At 42.4% G+C, this 17,678-nt stretch overlaps 1 protein-coding gene across 1 annotated transcript; it reads right to left on the bottom strand.

Annotated features, from left to right (window-relative positions):
- Positions 1–533: 533 nt before the first annotated feature.
- TBPL1 (TATA-box binding protein like 1) lies at positions 534–16,650 on the bottom strand. Its single transcript, XM_078866334.1, has 7 exons — positions 16,402–16,650; positions 11,894–12,081; positions 10,189–10,271; positions 9,416–9,479; positions 7,692–7,795; positions 5,069–5,163; positions 534–2,651 (listed from the first exon to the last, which is right to left on the bottom strand). Exons 2-7 carry the CDS (start codon positions 12,032–12,034, stop codon positions 2,575–2,577), a joined length of 564 nt encoding a protein of 187 aa, XP_078722460.1. The 5' UTR covers positions 12,035–12,081; positions 16,402–16,650; the 3' UTR covers positions 534–2,574.
- Positions 16,651–17,678: the final 1,028 nt, after the last annotated feature.

The following is a 17,678-nucleotide window of genomic DNA, read 5'->3' as shown; positions in this document are numbered from 1 at the left end:
CTTGGTGGCTCTACAATGCCGCGTGTCTCCTGCACCTGGACGTGTTCCATGTCAGTCCGAGCTTACCGTAGAAAAAGCCGAATCAGCCAAGACCTCTATCACGAGTTGTGAAGATACAGCAGGCGCGCACACACACACACGCTTGCCAGCAATTAAGAAACAGGGTAACGGTAGTAGTGGAATGACCGGTAGTAAAACTACTTTGAACAGCTACACAGCTCCGATGTAAATTGCTAATTATTTGGTGGCCATGTATTGGCAACGGTGCACTGATACAATTAACAAAACTCAACACGTTCGTCAATAATTGATGTGTTCTGAAGGATCATTGCCCAGAGCGTCATCTATCGTTTTATTTGAAGGCAGTTATTTTTTTTTCACGTCTCTGTGTTTTGACAACTCCATTAACTGCAGGAGTTGAAGTAATGAATGTTTCAATCGGACTTCAGCGGCTTTCACAACTCCAGTCCTGCGGAATAACGTCCATTCCACCCTTCCACATCGACCAACGTATACGAACGTAATGCACGTCATAAATGAAAGCACAAATTTATTTCCTCAGAACCAGATGTCACCCCAAAGAACGATGCAAGTAAAAAAAAACACAATAAGTTGCTACGAAAAAACTAACCACAACTTTATTACAATCCAAGTTAAAGTATTATTTTGAACACAGCACAATCGTGTGTTGGCTGGGCAAAGGGCTGGAGCTGATCCGCATGATCATGATCAGGAACGTAGATCATTAAATAGTTTCAAATGGCCAAGCGTTTGGCATTCATATCAACTGAAACGGATTAGACTCACAATACAACGCATTGAATTGTGCACGTACTAATCGATGTTTGATTTGTATCTGCCAATACCCCTGTAGATTCTATAGATTCGCATTGCTTTAGATTCAATGTGCAGCCCCAAGGGCCGAAACGAAAATATTGCTTCGCGAATTTAAATGACCACGGAATTGGTGACATTTCGACGGTGGCAGGAATAAGTGGCAGTTGGTCGACTCCACAGTCAATGGCGGCGGACGTGCGCGGGTTGCCTTCATGATTGACGCTCGCACGCGTGTGAAGGCGGCATTGAACAGGCCCTCTTGCTGAGCTGCAATTCCCAAACCGTAGGAGTTGATGGGGCTGCAAAGATGTGCTAATCGGAGGCTACAACGGCCGCTCTCGTTGCTCACTGGCCGAAGCTTAAAATGTAGCTCTTTTAAAGCCACTTTTTTGAGAAAGTTTATTTTCTGTAAGCCAACGTGGTGGGGTGTGGGGTTATGACCTCATTTGGTGGGTTGGGTCCTCTCACCTGGGAAGACAGGCGTCAGTGCAACACAACACATGCCGCCTTCATGCGGGAGAGAATAAGGGAAGCTGAAAACTCAAAAGTTCACATTTTAGGCTCCCTGTTTTTACCATCCCTTACCTTTAAGCCAACCTCCGATATCGTTCAGCTGTGCACTGTTAATAAGCACGCAAGGAGATTATGTCCCTTGCTGCTTGACTTTTTACACCAAATCCCTGCAGTGGACTGAATGCTTCACAACATTCGGGACAAGCGCCACCTCGATTTTCTCATAAAAAAGTTTCCCCACGACTGCCAGCCGTTTTTATCCAGATTCCAATGCTGAAAACGTTTCCAGAAAATTAAGCCCCATCAAGATTGAAATAAAGACTTCATCTCCGGACCGAGGATAAATTCCACGACCGGCCGGTATAAATCACATGATATTTCTCTCGTTCCGTATATTTTCTTTGAATAAACTATAACATCTTAGGAGCCCGCTTCTCTGCTGTATCCACAGCCACATTCTCTGGTTTATCTTGGCCACATCTACCGTATCTCAATGCTTTGATGCTGTGCTGTGGGAGGGGGGGGGGGGAACCCACTTCCGGAACAACACGCAGCCGAACACGTCACTCCGAATGCTCCGAAGCGTTAGGTTATTTTTCGATTCGATAGGGGCCTTCAAAAAGAAGTGTCACGTTACACACCGAAGCGGTTTTGTGTGCGCGTCGCTGAAAATGCAACTTCAAAATTTCAGACTTCTCTTCGCCTTGTGTGAAAGCGCAAAACGACGACGAAATGCTTTTAAAAGACACGGTGGGGGCGAGGTGATTACAATGCAATGAGATACACGTGTTAAGAGGTTAAAACAAAAACAACACAGTACGGCGGCAAATGACAAAAGACTAAAACACCCACAAGCAATGGCTCATTCAGAAATCTAAAACATTTCCCCCACAACCCCTAAAATATGTTTTGTTATTTAACGACGCGAGCAATGCAAGTTATATACTGAATGTAAACCTGTCCTGCTCGTCAGTAAACAGATGTTCATGCTGCTCCGGGGTCACTGCGCACATGGTTGCTGGGTTGAACGCGGTTGAAATTTGTCTTCGTAGGGAGAGTTTTGCATTCGCGAGCTGCTTTTGAATATTTCCGTAGCGTGTAATGTCTCGTCGTTATTTCTTCCCTCCGTGCGGTGTTCTAGCGTCTTTGCTTCTCCGTAGTTTTATTTTTGTCACTTTTGTTTCCTCTCCTTTTCATTGCAGGCGAGCGAAAGAGAGACCACAATCACGTGACCTTTCTGCAGGCGCACACCAGCGGGTAGATCTGCTCTATGGCCTGCGCAATCAGGGACACGTTCGGCGCTGTCGGCAAGAAACACAAAAGATCGCCGTCACTGATCAAGCATCACGACCACTTCAACTTCACCGTTCACATTCACCCATGTGGTGCCCAATAACAACTTCGCAGTCTATAAACTATTTAATATTTTTTTTTTACCAGGTAAGACCCACTTAGCTATGTAGCTCTTTTTCAGAAGCAATCTGGCCGCAAATGATAGCTCAACGAAGTGGCTTATCGCGTGGAAATGTACAGCAGCCAAATACTCTAAATACACGTTGCTTCTAAATCTGGAGGGAAAAACTGGACGACCCGGAGAAAAATCCACGTGACCATGGGTAGAACATACAAACTCCAAATATACAGAAGGCGTCAGGGTCGGGATCGAACCCACGATCTCCTGCATACCAGGCGAGGGATATAACATCTCCTAGCCACAGTGGCGCTTTTCTTCAGAAAGTCGCTTTTCCGAAGAAGAACGGAAAGGTGCGCATACTTGGAATCGCGTAGAATCGCAGCGGCAGACAGAAAGAGGAACGCACGGGTTAGCGAACATCGCGCGGGTTAAACACGCCACCTTGACTGTCAAGAAGAGTGGGCTCAGGCGAGGCTCGCAACCAAGTCGCAGCCGATGGAGCAAACGCCTCGAGAGGACGAGCACCGTGTGTAGACGCTGTTAAGTTGCTAACTTGCAGGGCCGTGAGATGGCGATGGCTTGGGAAAGCCTTGATCCAGGCAGTTGATTTATCAATGGGTGGTGATAATAATTGCAACTTGTGATGCGCACAGTATTCGTTCACTCTCAAAGTCACGAGGAACCACAGACAACCACAGACGAGCAGGAAGGCCAGCCACGTGATGAGCCACAACCAACAATTGCCCAAGTTCTCTGGTCCTTGATATATGAAGGTGTTATCGGCCAATTAATTCGTGTTTATTTGTGGGAAGAATTTATAATAAAGGTTTCTGGGTTAGAACCCGTAACTATATAAACGTCGTAACCTGCCAAACCACGTAAGCAAAACGTGCAAATTAGTTACTACTTCAGCCCACCGGTTGTGTGTTGGAGAGTAAATCCACAACATTTGTAATTTGTGGGAAGAAACCGAAGCTTTCGGAGAAAACCCGCGCATGCGGGGGACGGGAAACGTTCTATCACATACTGACTGAGCAGGTGGAGTTCACATTCTTGCTGCACTGCCGTCTCCTGACAAGCCAGGGTATAACACCTCCCCTCCCCCAGTGCTGGATTACAGGCCCGCGTGCATGGGCCACCATTCAGCACTGCCAGGCGAGGTGACGCTCTTCCTTGCTGGCAGTTTCAAGTGTAGTTATCGCAACCGTGTTGAACATTATGAAAGGATAAAAGCACGTGAACAATAAACGCCGTCCCAATTGAGTGTGACAAAATCTGAGATGGTTTTGCTCGAACGTGTCAAGGTTAATTAGTTTAACACGTAGGCTTTCGCGACCAATATTGTTCATAATCAACGATTTTTGGGTTTAGATCGCGTTATTTATAAATGTGTCGTAACCCTCCACCACCCGACACGGCCAATCAGTACAAAAGTGTCACGTTGACAAAAGACAAATAGTTCACTGCTTTAGCCCACCGGTGTGTTGAAGCGTGAAACCACAACATTTACAATTTGAGTACGACGTTTCGCTGGTAATTGCATCCAGCATCATCGGGCAATTCGCCAGACCATTCTGGACAAATAGTTCACTGCTAAAGCAGTGAACTATTTATCTTTTGTCAACGTGACACTTTTTTACTGATTGGCCGTGTCGGGTGGTGGAGGGTTACGACACATTTATAAATAACGCGATCTAAACCCAAAAATCGTTGATTGTGTCAAGGTTAATTCTGAGATTTCGTCTCCCAGAGGACGGTTTTCTAACCTGGGGTTATACAATGCCTTCTTCAAGCATTTACAATGGCAATTTATTAATCACATAGGGTGGCAAATAATAACAACGTTGTAATGTAGAGGAAGAATTAGAGAAAATCACAATCACACAAACGTAGAGGCAAATGGGCCGAATGAAACAAACTCGTCCGTTTTCCCAATTTATTCCAATTCTGCTATCAGCACGATGTCACGAGATGAAGCATCCAATGAGAAATCTCGGAGAAGTGCACTCCGTGTGTCAGATAACGGTCACGGATGACATGTTTCACAGGATCTCTCCATAAAGAGCCTTAAAAGTATCCTTGTAATCCAACTGGGACACACGTGTACACACATACACATGGCATCTCTATCTCCGACTCAAAACCCATTATGTCACAGGTTACCAATCAGCAGGCGCATGCAGTGTGTAACGTAGGGGGGTTGGAAGGTATTGGAATGCGTGCCGCTGTGGAACGCGATGAAAGGGCGCTTCAAGCGGGCGCTTCAGGCGACGACAGAGACGCTTTGCAAGCACGGAGCGGTACCTGTGAGTGTGATGCTGCCCGTTGAAAAGATCTGCAGCGTGGCTGACAACGACTTTATCTTGTATGTTGCGGCTGGGTGCAGCTCCGGCTCATAGCTATGGGTCACACACGAGACAACAAAGGGACCTGTCACGTTGTTGTCGAGTGGTTCCGAGTCCGTAAAACTAACGGCGTTGGTTCATATCAACTGAGGTCAAGCTGCAGGTGAGATAGTTCGGACGTGAATTGCCCACCGCTCCACCTAGGCGTAAAAATGCGTCTTCAGGTCCAGGGAATTTAATTATATAGAAAAATGTGTCCGGCATGGTTGCTCATGACGTCAACAAAATACCCACCGTAAACATTTGTTAATATATATTTGCATTTTACGTGAGTGTATATAACTATAAAGAATTAACGTGTGGTTGAAAAGCCCCTCTTGACACTCAAGTCAGTGTGGCAAGCTAACGAGCAGAGCGGGGAAGGTCAACGCAGGCAGCTATTGCAATAAAACCCCATGCTATGTTGAAGGTTTACCAAACACACACACAGCCTGCTGTAACACAGCACATCGCACAAGATTCACCCTCCAGGTCAGGCGTAGGCAACCTTTCGAAGAAGAAGAGCCATTTTTAAAAATGTATTGACCAAAATAGTTCGAGAGCCTCATCACACGCAGAGCTACTTGTACACAAACACAGCAGCAGGTGACAACCACATTGTGACTTAAATAAACAAAATGAAATAGGGTGATGGAATAAACTGCATCTATTTAGTTTAGATTTAAAGCTTTCGTGACTGCAGGGATTCATCTTCTTGGTTCTTTCGGTAAAGTCACGTAGAAGGGAAGTAATAAAATAATAAAAATAAAACATAATAAAATAATTCTCACGACGTTTCGGCCACAACTTCCCTTCTACGTGACTTTACCGAAAGAACCAAGAAGATCTATTTAGTTTTTGCCTCCCTTCGTTATTCTTTAACAATATAGTTTGACCGTGCATGTTGTTGTCACCAAGGCAATCCACAGTGTCCCATCACGTCAAAGAAACCGCCACACACGGCTCCAGAGAGGCACGGTGGCCGAACCCTGGGGCTAGGTTTCATGTTTCCTCTCAATGAGTGCAGTCCCGTCCACGTGATACCCCCACCGAGTGTCATGCTAATGCAATGGGGTCAGCCATGTTGTCGCGCTTAAGACGCCCCGTAAATTAAACCTTGCGAGCAATACGGGTAGTATATATAACCACGACCTCTCTGCTGATTTGTTTCAAGCTTGCTACGCTCTTCATGCAGTCTCAAAGTAGTAGTTCCTGTATTATTCAAAAACACCTCGTTTTGTAACATCCACGATTTGATACATGTATCGCGAGTGCAGGCATTTACTTCATAACGAGTGACCAAATTCGACGGAGAGACCAGGCAATCGTCTTTCGAAAGGGCCAAATTCAATATTAATCATAAGACATACATGAAAGACCCAAAGAATATAAGACATATACTTGACTCAATTGAGATTCACTGTATCAGATAGCTATATACAAAAAAAAGTTTTGTTTATTCATGACCAGTAATTAAAAAATGCAATGTTTTGTGTAATTCCAGTTTATAATACGATATTGCACGTACAATAATACCCCGGTTTACCATCGGGGATGCGTTCCTGAAAGGCGTGGTGATGAATTCTAGATTTGAAGCTTTCGTGACTGCAAGGATTCATACTCTTAGGTTTTTTCGGTAAAGTCACGTAGGTAAAAAAGTAATAAAATTAAAATTAATAAAAAGAATAACGAAAATAAAATAAGAAATCACGACGTTTCGGAGGCAACACAAGTCTCCGTCATCAGGTGGGACCGTCACAGCTAAATTTACTTGTGTTGCCTCCGAAACGTCGTGATTTATTATTTTATTTTTATTATTACTTTTATTAATTGTATTATTTTTTACCTACGTGACTTTACCGAAAAAACCTAAGAGCGGTGACGAATATCGAAACGTCAATCAAAGCGATTCACAGGGCAGCTGGAAGAGAATGCCGAGGTGACGGATACGAGAAAGGACGGACGATGCTGTCAGCGACGTGATCGTGGGTGGAGGCGACGCAAATCGGGTAGCGGTATTCATAAAGTGACGACGTGTTTGCGAAACCACGTAAGAGGGGGGGGGGGAGACGTAAATCTGGGTATTACTGTGCTAATCAAAATCCAACAGCAGCATACCATCTAATTGGTTCTTTCGGTAAAGTCACGTAGAAGGGAAATAATAAAATAAAAAACATAATAAAATAATTCTCACGACGTTTCGGCCACAACGCAAGCAGCCGTCCTCAGGTGAAGAATAGGTCTGTTGGAAAGACTGTCTGAATTCATTCATTCAGACACTGTCTTTCCAACAGACCTGTGAATTCATTCAGACACTGTCTTTTCGACAGACCTGTTCTTCACCTGAGGACGGCTGCTTGCGTTGTGGACGAAACGTCGTGAGAATTATTTTATTATGTTAAATTTTTATTATTTTATTATTTCCCTTCTACGTGACTTTACCGAAAGAACCAAGAAGATGAATCCCTGCAGTCACGAAAGCTTTAAATCGAAATTTAACAGCATACCAGTTAGTCAATCACGTGGCCATGCATAGGAAGCACCTGGCTATTGGTCGATGCGTTTTGGTGAAGTCCACAAGACGGATCTCAAAAGGCATGGAGCAGACGGCCAGCACATTCACCACCTTGAAGGCGCAGAATCGGACCTGTGTTGAAAACAAACAAAAGCATCAACAGGGCAGCCTAAGAAATATATAAAATTACAAGTCGATAAAATAATAAGTCGTGGAGTTATATCTCGCAGGAAGGTCCGATACAAAAAACAAACACCTGTAGACATTTAAATTTAATTTTGTTTACGCACGTAACAACTCAAGAGACCAGGATAGTCTCGTTTGCAAGAGGTCACCAAAACGACAAAGTAAAACAAACAAAATCACGTACCGCACTGAAACAAATAGAAATCAGTGCCATAGTCAAATGTGTCACGTTAGAAATCCCAAACATTGCACGAACATAAATAAATGTTGAATAATAAATCCCCTTCAGCACAAGCCAGCTAGGGCAGATCACTTCCAAACTGATCATAGTACAATTACAAATCAATCTACATAAACGTTAAACGGAAAAAGAGTGACCATTATAATAAAATGTGAACAGTAATGGCTGCGTGTCAAAGATATTAACATATTCTTAGGTTTTTTAGGTAAAGTAATGTAGGTAAAAAATTAAAATTAATAAAAGTAAAATAAAAATAAAATAAAAATCACGACGTTTCGGAGGCAACACAAGCTTCCGTCTTCAGGTGGAACGATTTTTATTTTATTTTTATTAATTTAAAAATTTTACCTACGTGACTTTACCAAAAAAACCTAAGAATATGAATCCTTGCAGTCACGAAAGCTTCAAATCTAGAAAGATATTAACTTGTAAATACAAAGAAGTTAACCTACGCTGCATGCTATGCCCGAGGCTGTCCAATATGAGCTGAAAGCTTCATTGATGAGCAATAACACTTTAAAGTTACGACCGAGTGTGTTGCCATGGCATTGAAGAGATATTACCGCCGGAAACGGTGTGAAACGGTGCGTTAACGTGACATCACTACCGTGCTATGGAATGCCTGACTGCAGTTTGACACATTTTTCCCCCAATAATTCCATCACCATTATTTGGAGTCGGAGTCAAGTCCTTATTCTTTTACGTGTCATTTGTACTCTCAATTCAGTGCATTACCACCAATCTAACATTTGTATCGGATTTTCAAATAATTAGCAAAGTTGTAAATAGTCACTTCTTAAACGTGTGATTGTATACATTTATCTGCGTGCAAGAATTTACTTTAATTAATGAATTAGTGTTGTCAGCATGAGACGCCGACTAACCAGAGCTGTTCGTTTTTTGGCTTAAACGTTCCATTAACAATGCAATTATTCAGCACACAGTTATGACGAATTATCACAGCCTCCTGCCTGAATGCCAGGACTATTTATGAAAAGAAAACTACCTTTTAAATCATATTTCCTTGAGTGTTTGGAAATTTATTTCGCTGGGTATACAGTCAGTTGTGACTGAAAACCATGTGGCTTTGGGAGAAAAAAAATAACACTTCAGTAAATTGCGAGATCACGAGTCTGGCTTACACAAGCTGCAGAGAAAGACTTTAGTTATATTGGGCGAGGAGAAGATGCAAAGGAGTGTACATAACACGACCTTTAAACGAGATGGAAGCCAGCATCCTCTCGTTTGAATAACCTTCTGCAAACGCACACTAAGAATACTCAGGACAGCGTTTCCTGCGGGAAAGTTTAACGCGAGTTCCGCACCTTGAAGCCCAGCTTTTGTAAACATCGGGCGCACCGCCGCGCCCCAATCTTCGCGTCCTCTTCGCTGCACGCGGGGGGGGGGGGAAATCGAAGTCAGCCTTGGCGTAACAACGGCAAAACCATTTGCGTGCGCGCGTGTGAAAACCGCGGGCCACTCTCTCTCCATAACTCCCATCTTGCCTAAGTGGTGTCCAACCCTCATTCTGGAACTGCAAAGGAAATACTAACCCAGCCATTGGTTGAGGGTGAATTTTGCCCACACATATACCGTGCGACTCCTCGTGCAACTCTGGCTTGAGGATGGAAACTTTAAGGAGATGTGTTATTTAAGACACAGCGGGTATTTGAACCAAAGGTGATGAGGCAATTATAAAATCTACGGCAACCGCCATGCATTTCTACTCCTGCTAGATAAATGCAATAGATAAGATAAGGTGGTAGCCAAAGGGTTTTAATAATGGGATATCAGACACAGGCACAATCACACCATTACGTCTTAATTAAGCAAACAAAGCAACCTCTGACATCAAATTACTTACTCTGTTATGCAATTGGCACTCAGATTTTGAAAACAATTCCGTCATTGAGGAAACTCAACTGTTTCCAGTGACACATTCTCAAATTATTTGGCAGCCACCACGTCTATATTAAAAACACTGCTGCATGCGCCTATGCTTTATTAAGGACGCAGGACTTGACCAAGTTTCCCTCACGTGGTGTGTAATACACATTTTCATATCAGCTGTCCTGCGTTTGAATAAACACACTCCTACCTTGTGGCTCCCGTGCAGATGACCTTCCCTGAAGACCAGATGGTCGACGTGATTCGAGGTCGTCTGAGCTTCATGAGCACCTTCTGTTGTGCACAGTCGGGGTTTGCACGCACACACAAACGGTCATGCCAGGCCCCACTGTGACCAAGACAAATGTGGCAGCACAGGTTTCGCAGAGGTCACACAAAGGGCATAGCTGCCAGCCAGGATTAAAGCAAGTCTCATGCAAAACACTAACATTATATTCTTTACCGAAAGACCTAAAGAATATGAATTCCTGCAGTTACGAAAGCTTTAAGTCACTACCATTATATTAAAACAAAAAATGTTGTGATACTGTATTGGCAATGGTGCATAAGACAAATAACCAAAACTCAACACATTCATAAGTAACACTACCCGAAAGGAAATACTGTGTATAAATAGGCAACATTTTTGTCAGTGGCCATTCTTAATAGGATATGTGCTATGGGCAATGGACCTTTAACAATGTCATCGTATATGCGTCATGAAGTGGTGACCATTGTCTGAAACGTCACGTATTGCATCTTTTTCGGGCAGCGTTATTGAGGATTTTGTTGAGTTTTACCATTACTCTACTGCTCCAATTTGAAAAATACTTTACGCAGACCGAAACGTCGCTACAATTAATGCTGTATACATTGCAGTGCATACACGGATCAATGGAAAATGTTACATTCATCATGATGTAAACCTCTTTAAAGCATATATGCACCGCAAATTTTATTCCATTATGTATGTATAGTATTAAAAAATAAATTGTAATAAATAAAGCCCTATTTTGTATAATTCCCATGCAAATAACAGATTACTACTGCTAAATATAAAGTTTATTTGGCCACAATGCAAGTTCCTTTGGCCACAATATTACTCTACAACCAAGCCTGGGCATAACGACACATGGTTAGGATATGGCAGTACAGAAAGTAGGTTTGTGAACCTGCCCATGCAGACATGTTATTGTTATGTCTTCATTTCAACAGGTTTTCTTAAGGCAAATTCAGTTTCTTCCCAAATGCAAAATAGCCTTATCAAGGAAACCAGCCCAATGCAGGACCCTGTGGTAAAATATCCTGGCTAATCGTGATGCGACAATTCATCAATTAATGTTATTTGACTTATGCAAGTGAGAAATTATTACAAAGATTAATGAAAATTTCATGAAAATTCAAAGCTAATGTTCTTTTTTATCTAATGAGTCGAACAATACTGTATGCAATGAAACATGATAATTAATATTGGATGAGAAATGATTGATTCCTGAATCGCAACATCACCCAGAATCATGAAAATTCAGTCATTTGAGCGCTTGTAGTTCAACTAAAAACATTTTTTTTTATTTTGCCACTAAGGCCCACTGAGCTATTTGCTTTTTTTCAAAAGTGACCTGGCCACAAATGATAGCTCAACGAAGTGGCTTATTGTGTAGAAATGTATAGCAACCAAATACTCTAAACGCATGTTTCTAAACATGGAGTGAAAACCCGGAGAACCCGGAAAAAATCCACGCGACCACAGGGAGAAATGCAAACTCCAAATATACAGGTGTCAGGATTGAACCCACGACCTCCTGCATACCAGGCGAGGGAGATAACATCTCGCCACCTCTTGCAAAAGTACGAAAGACGTCACCCCCTGACTGAATGTGCACAAGACTGATGGAACCCGTGGCGTGTGCTCTCACCCCTTCGTCGCGCTTGTACATGACATTGGCTCCCTCCAGGGCGATGTGCCTCAGGTCGAGGTGGCAGCGCGTGCGGAACACGCACACCACGTTGGTGATGAGGATGTCGAGAGACAAGGGCTCCCCGCCAGGGGCGTCCATGGTGTCGCGACGTACCCAGGTGCTGCACGCGTCGCTCGCTGTGTCAGCTGCGGCGGGCGAGAGAGGCCATTGGTTACCGTGGCAGTGGTGGGCTCACACAAGTAAACTGGGTTCATCAGAATGAACGGATTAATTCGCATTTTCGTTACTCAACCCATCGGTAGCACGGCCTTCTGGGAGTGCATAATCTCAGCAGCATTAATTCAGCGCAAGCAAATTTGGACCAGTTTGAACATACAAGTGTCATCAGTCGTCAGGCTCACTTGAATCAATGACGACGAACTGCCAGACGCCAAAGACAGGGACGACCCTCTCTTTAAATAAAAAGCTAAATGCTAAATTATACAATACATATAACGATTAGCATGGTAGGCTACGTATGGTGCGAAAGAAGTTTAACATACGTACAAATGAAAATACTGTCATCGTTTGTACCGTGTGTTGTTCAGAATTGTCTGATGTTTCGATATACGTGCCTAAGTTCCTGAATAAGCCCTCAGCAAGTGGAGCGAAAAGTCGGGCGTCATGCTGAACAAGACGCGATTCAACTCGAAGCCACAAGACCGAACTAAACATCTCAACCACGAAAACCTATGCAGTAGATTCATGAGTGATCCCGAGTATCTTTGCAGTATCCAGTGAGAACCACTGAAGCATCCCCAATACTTTCCACCTTTCATCTGTGGAAATTAATTGCACATGGCAACTAATGGGTACATATTTTACTGGGCAGACTGGATACCAATGTACAGACAGCAGTAGACAGCATTAGCCTGCATGTGATTTCCTCCTTATTTATTGGAAATATTTAACACAAGAAATCCCCTGTGAGATGAAAAATCTCATTTTCGCAGGCGTCTTGAGAGTAATCAGTAGAGAAAACAGCAGCATTGGATACCAAACGCACAATTACAACTGTGTAAAACTCGCAAAAAGAGAAAAAATATATAACCAACATTATTCACAGAATATGTAAAGCCATGAAACTTTGCGCAATATAAAATTTGACGGTAAAACGTGGTTTGTTATGTTGCAGATGTCAGGAGCTAAGCTGTGTGTAGCTCTATATAGATGGTGTGATGTTCAGTAGTCATCTTAAACTTACATTTTGAAATACTATTTACTTTGACAATGTTGAAATTCTGAACCTAGTTAATGAGCGAGCTTATCAGATGGGTAATGGTTTAGCAAGTCATACCTTTCACTTGATGTTGAGTCATGATCGCTGGTAAGAACAAATCTGGGACAATGTTTCACACTTCACCCAACTGCATATTTGTGTTGAAGCCCTGCCCTCTTAAAACCTCATGGGCTAAAAGGCAGCCACCTGCTCTGTCTGTTGATTAATTGAGTGAAAGCAGTCAAGGGATCACTATCGTCTAGTTTTAACGCTGCGCTCATCGTGATGGGGAGCAGCAGAGAAGCCATAAAGATGTGCTGCTGTATGTCCGAAGGAGATCAGGGACCTATCGGATGGTGTTTGTGAAAAACCTGCCCTCAACTGTCTTAACAGAACCCACTCTCTCCCCCTCAGCATCTCCATCCCTGCGCGCTTCTCATTTCACACGCCTTGAGTGTTTCTCTCCTCCCATTACCATCTCCCCACTTCTGCGTATGAGATCAAGTTGATTCCGACATTGACGTTTATTTCAATGATTCTCTTTAAATGCTTGCTGTTTCTGCAATCTTTAGAGACGTGTCATCTGTATAAAATAATTTGTTAAATAATATTAAATGTAAAGGTTATCTTTACTTAACCAGGTGTGATTCCATTGAGATACATAATAGGCAGATGTGGGTTAAATGGTGAATGCAGATACATGGGTATCGCATTAAATCTACCAAATTTTTCTCATGGCCACATATTTTAGTGTGATATTCAACTTTAAACCTAGTCACTTTTGCGCTTGCTTTTAAAACAAGTGGAGAAGCTGCCTAATTAAAATGCTGCTGGGATACCAAAGAATATGGGATACATTTGTTCAGAATGGTCATCGCCAGTTTGATGGTAAACAATCTAATTTAGTAATCTTGGTAACGACACGAGACTCAATAAAGGCACTTTCCAGTTTGTGCAAAATGTTTTAAGTTATTGGTTAAACATCCCAATGCAGAACCTGATTGAAGAAATCTAACAGACTGTCAGTATTTCCTGGATAAACGTGGCATTATTTATTTTGAGTTATCCAGTCGTAAGTGTTATAAACTATGTACTTTGTTCTGGATACGACTCATATAACCATTGCTTGCGCATCGTTCCTTCAGCTAATGCCACATTACAAACAACACTAACTCATCTGAGAAGGAACGGTAAAAAATTCCTTATTTGCATGAAATTACTATGGTGGAAAAGTGGGACATTTCCACAACATAAACATATCCACAATGTGTGTTCCTTCATTGACTTATGGAAATTGCGGCAATGGTGCAAAAATGATAAGGGTCTCATTTATGCATGAATTTTGCACCCATCATACGCTAGAATATTTATGAAGACACGTGTGGAGAAGTGTGGTACATGTGGTCTTGTGGTGTAAATGATATTGTAACGTGAACCCATGAGTAAGCTGTCAATCAGTAAGATAGGTTCAACGACATTTATTACCTTCATAGTGCTGGACTATAATATTTAATGTGGAAGTTCCCTATGCGTTGGTTGTATGCGATTATACAAGGCCGTACACTCGTTGCTGTACTTTCGTTCTCATTGACAGTTTAAGACATCGTCCTATCAACGAAAAGGAAAATACACATTCAGATGTGCACACGGAACCGAATAAACATGGCTCTGATCTGGTTGACAAAACTCTTAAGTTCAGTTTTACAAATGCACGCCAATCTTCTCTTGTTCAAATTTGTATTTCATCATTTTCATCGTGGTCCTCCTTCAATAACTATCCCAGGAATAGATATTCAGTTTTGTTTTCAGCTGTGTCCCCGCGATTCAAATCACATAGTTTGATAAACAAGTTGTACGTGACTTAGTTATGATCCAACATATCTTGAGCTCAATTGTGCAGTGTTGTTTAAGTAATTTTTACATTTGCAGTTCAATGTTTCATTGGTAAAGCTGATCGACAAACATTCCTACATTAATTTTTAAATCCTTTATATTAAGTTCACTTGCTTGCGCGCTTACGACCGTGCAAATCTTTCGGTCGTTTTTTAACCCACTTCCCGTGATCCAATCGAGCTGACATTTTGCACACAGACTCGTTGTGCGTGACAATTTATTTTCGTGAAAATTTTTTTCCAAAATTTTACACTTTTTAGGAAAAAATAAATTATATTTAATTACCAATTGCTTAATGGCGGCAGGCAATCATCTGACCCATAGGTGGCAGCCATCTCAAGCCAGAGGACGAGAGGACTCTAGCCGCCACGCATATAAAGGATTTATAGTGAAAAACTTAGTTTTTACGGGTTAATTTTTTATGTCCATTTTTCCAATCCAATTTTCATAAAGCCTCGTCACTGTGAATAACTTCGGCAAAAACACGTCTTCAAGTCCGACTGCGCATAAAACATTGTTTTAATTTACATTAACAAATGTTAATTATATCCAATATAACAACCCATTGAACATTTTCACATCAAATTCCTACGACTACTCAATAGGAGGTCCCTATTGACTCGCAAGATCGCATTGAACTGCCTCTATGGACTCCGTGACCCATTTAATATCCATTGAAGCTGTACTGCCTAACAAAACACATTCCTACGATAAGCAATCATCGTTAAAATAAGTAAATATCCCAATTACAGTCGCTGTTCTTTAATCACGCACAGCTGGTTGTTCCTCTGCCCTGGCCAGTGGTGGAAATTCCACATTCCTGTGATGGGGCCAATTTGACCATTGCACGACCGCGACTGTACTTACCCACATCAACTCAATGCCCATTACTCAGTATATAATTTTAACCGTGAATCATATTAGAAGCAGTGATTCATCCGTTATTAATTGTGATTCAAGCATTTAATCATTTGGCTTACGCGGGCTATGACAATTTCACATCCCCACGACGGAGCCCTCTTGGTAAGCAACACAAACACCGACTCCCAACACACCTACATCAAAAACATTCACATGATTCACACCGAACGGTCGCATAGTCTGCACACCACATGCAAAGAAGCGAAAGTTGTTGGCTATTCTGACCGGTTACATGCACCGCCGTCGCCGCCACAGTGAAGGCCTCACCAGAGACGCCGCTTAACAAAAAGAAAATCTCCACCCCCCCCCCCCCGCCGCCTCAAGCAACGCCATCAAACCGTTGCTCGAACCCTTAAAATAACCACAACTCAGCACGCAAAGTGACGAAGAGTCGATTAATGAAGCGTCGCCGCTATTGTGTCTCCCTACTCACCGCTCCTCTGAGGCCTGGTAGGTTGCCAATGGTCGGCGAGTGGTGGTGATAGAGGGGGTCGATACGCCAGAAGCAATTGACGGGATCGGCGGGCAGGGCCGTGTTTAGTGTGTTTGGTGCGCTTGTTGTTGCTGTTATTGTTGTTGTTGTTGTTTATTAGTTGCGATGTTTGTGTCCAACTCTGCGCGTCGCTTTAACTCGCGTTGAGGCTTTTCTCTGGGCGACGGCCCCGCCGCCTTCACTTCCGGGGCAACGGCGGTTTCTACGGTGGCTGCGGGGGCACTCGCATTGGGCGTTTGGTAAATACGGCTAAATGTGCAAGGTGCTTCAAAAAAATGTTAGCACTTTTTTTTATGGGACTTTTGTTTTTAATGGGAAAAGAACGGATAATAATACTTTAACATGATAAGAAATTTATGTTAATAGCTTCAAAAAGTCAAAGAGTCTCTACTTGTTCGCCATCGTTGTCAACACAGGCCTGGAATCTTCTCCAGGTGGTCTCTAGAGCCTGGAGGAGGCACATTTTGTGGCATTGTTGTAATCAACCTGTATATGCCGGGTGGTTTAACACGTAGGCTTTCGAGACCAATATCATCCATAATATAGTTTTTTTGTTAGATCGCGTAAATAAAAAAACGGGATTACTCCACAAATCTGGCTGTCGCCTGATGATGCTAGTGGTAATTACTGGCGAAACGTCGTACTCAGATTATAAATGTTGTGGATTTGGCCTCCAACACACCGGTGTGCTGTACTAGTGACGAATTGGCACGTTCTGTTTACGTGACAACCCTTACGAATTGTTTGTGTCGGGTGGTGGCAGATTTAACGACACATTTATATTTATGCGATCTAAGCCAAAAAAAACACCTACATTATGGATATATACAGAGTGTCCGAAAAATGAATATACGCGTTAATCGACTTGTAAGTTTTAGTTTATTTAAATGTGTTATAGTATTTACGAGATAATTTCGAATTATTTTTTTACTTAAAATTTTCGTGACTGCAGAAATTCTTCTTCTTGGTTCTTTCGGTAAAGTCACGTAGACAGAAAACAAAAATTAAAAGCAAAAAACCCACGACGTTTCGATCGCAACACAAGCGATCTTCTTCCCACCAATTCATGAAATGGCTATATCAATAGTTTAGCTTAAGAAGGCATCAAATAAGCTTGGTTTGCTTTTCCTTGACAAAGCCTTGTTTAAATTTCGATTTAAAGCTTTCGTGACTGCAGGGATTCAAAATATTACATAATAAAAGATTTATTTCTATTA

Source organism: Lampetra fluviatilis, chromosome 22 (genome assembly GCF_964198595.1).
Source record: "Lampetra fluviatilis chromosome 22, kcLamFluv1.1, whole genome shotgun sequence".
Classification (NCBI taxonomy): domain Eukaryota; kingdom Metazoa; phylum Chordata; class Hyperoartia; order Petromyzontiformes; family Petromyzontidae; genus Lampetra; species Lampetra fluviatilis.
Note: the sequence above shows the minus strand (reverse complement) of the source record. Positions and strands in the feature narration are given on the sequence as shown.

Excerpts from the sequence above, each read along its gene's own strand:
- TBPL1 (XM_078866334.1), bottom strand. The coding sequence starts at position 12,034 with ATGGACGCCCCTGGCGGGGAGCCCTTGTCTCTCGACATCCTCATCACC. Across the intron at positions 9,480-10,188 it reads ATCTGCACGGGAGCCACAAG|CGAAGAGGACGCGAAGATTG; the intron begins GTAGGAGTGTGT and ends CCCCGCGTGCAG. Across the intron at positions 5,164-7,691 it reads ACGCATCGACCAATAGCCAG|CTATGAGCCGGAGCTGCACC; the intron begins GTGCTTCCTATG and ends TGTGACCCATAG.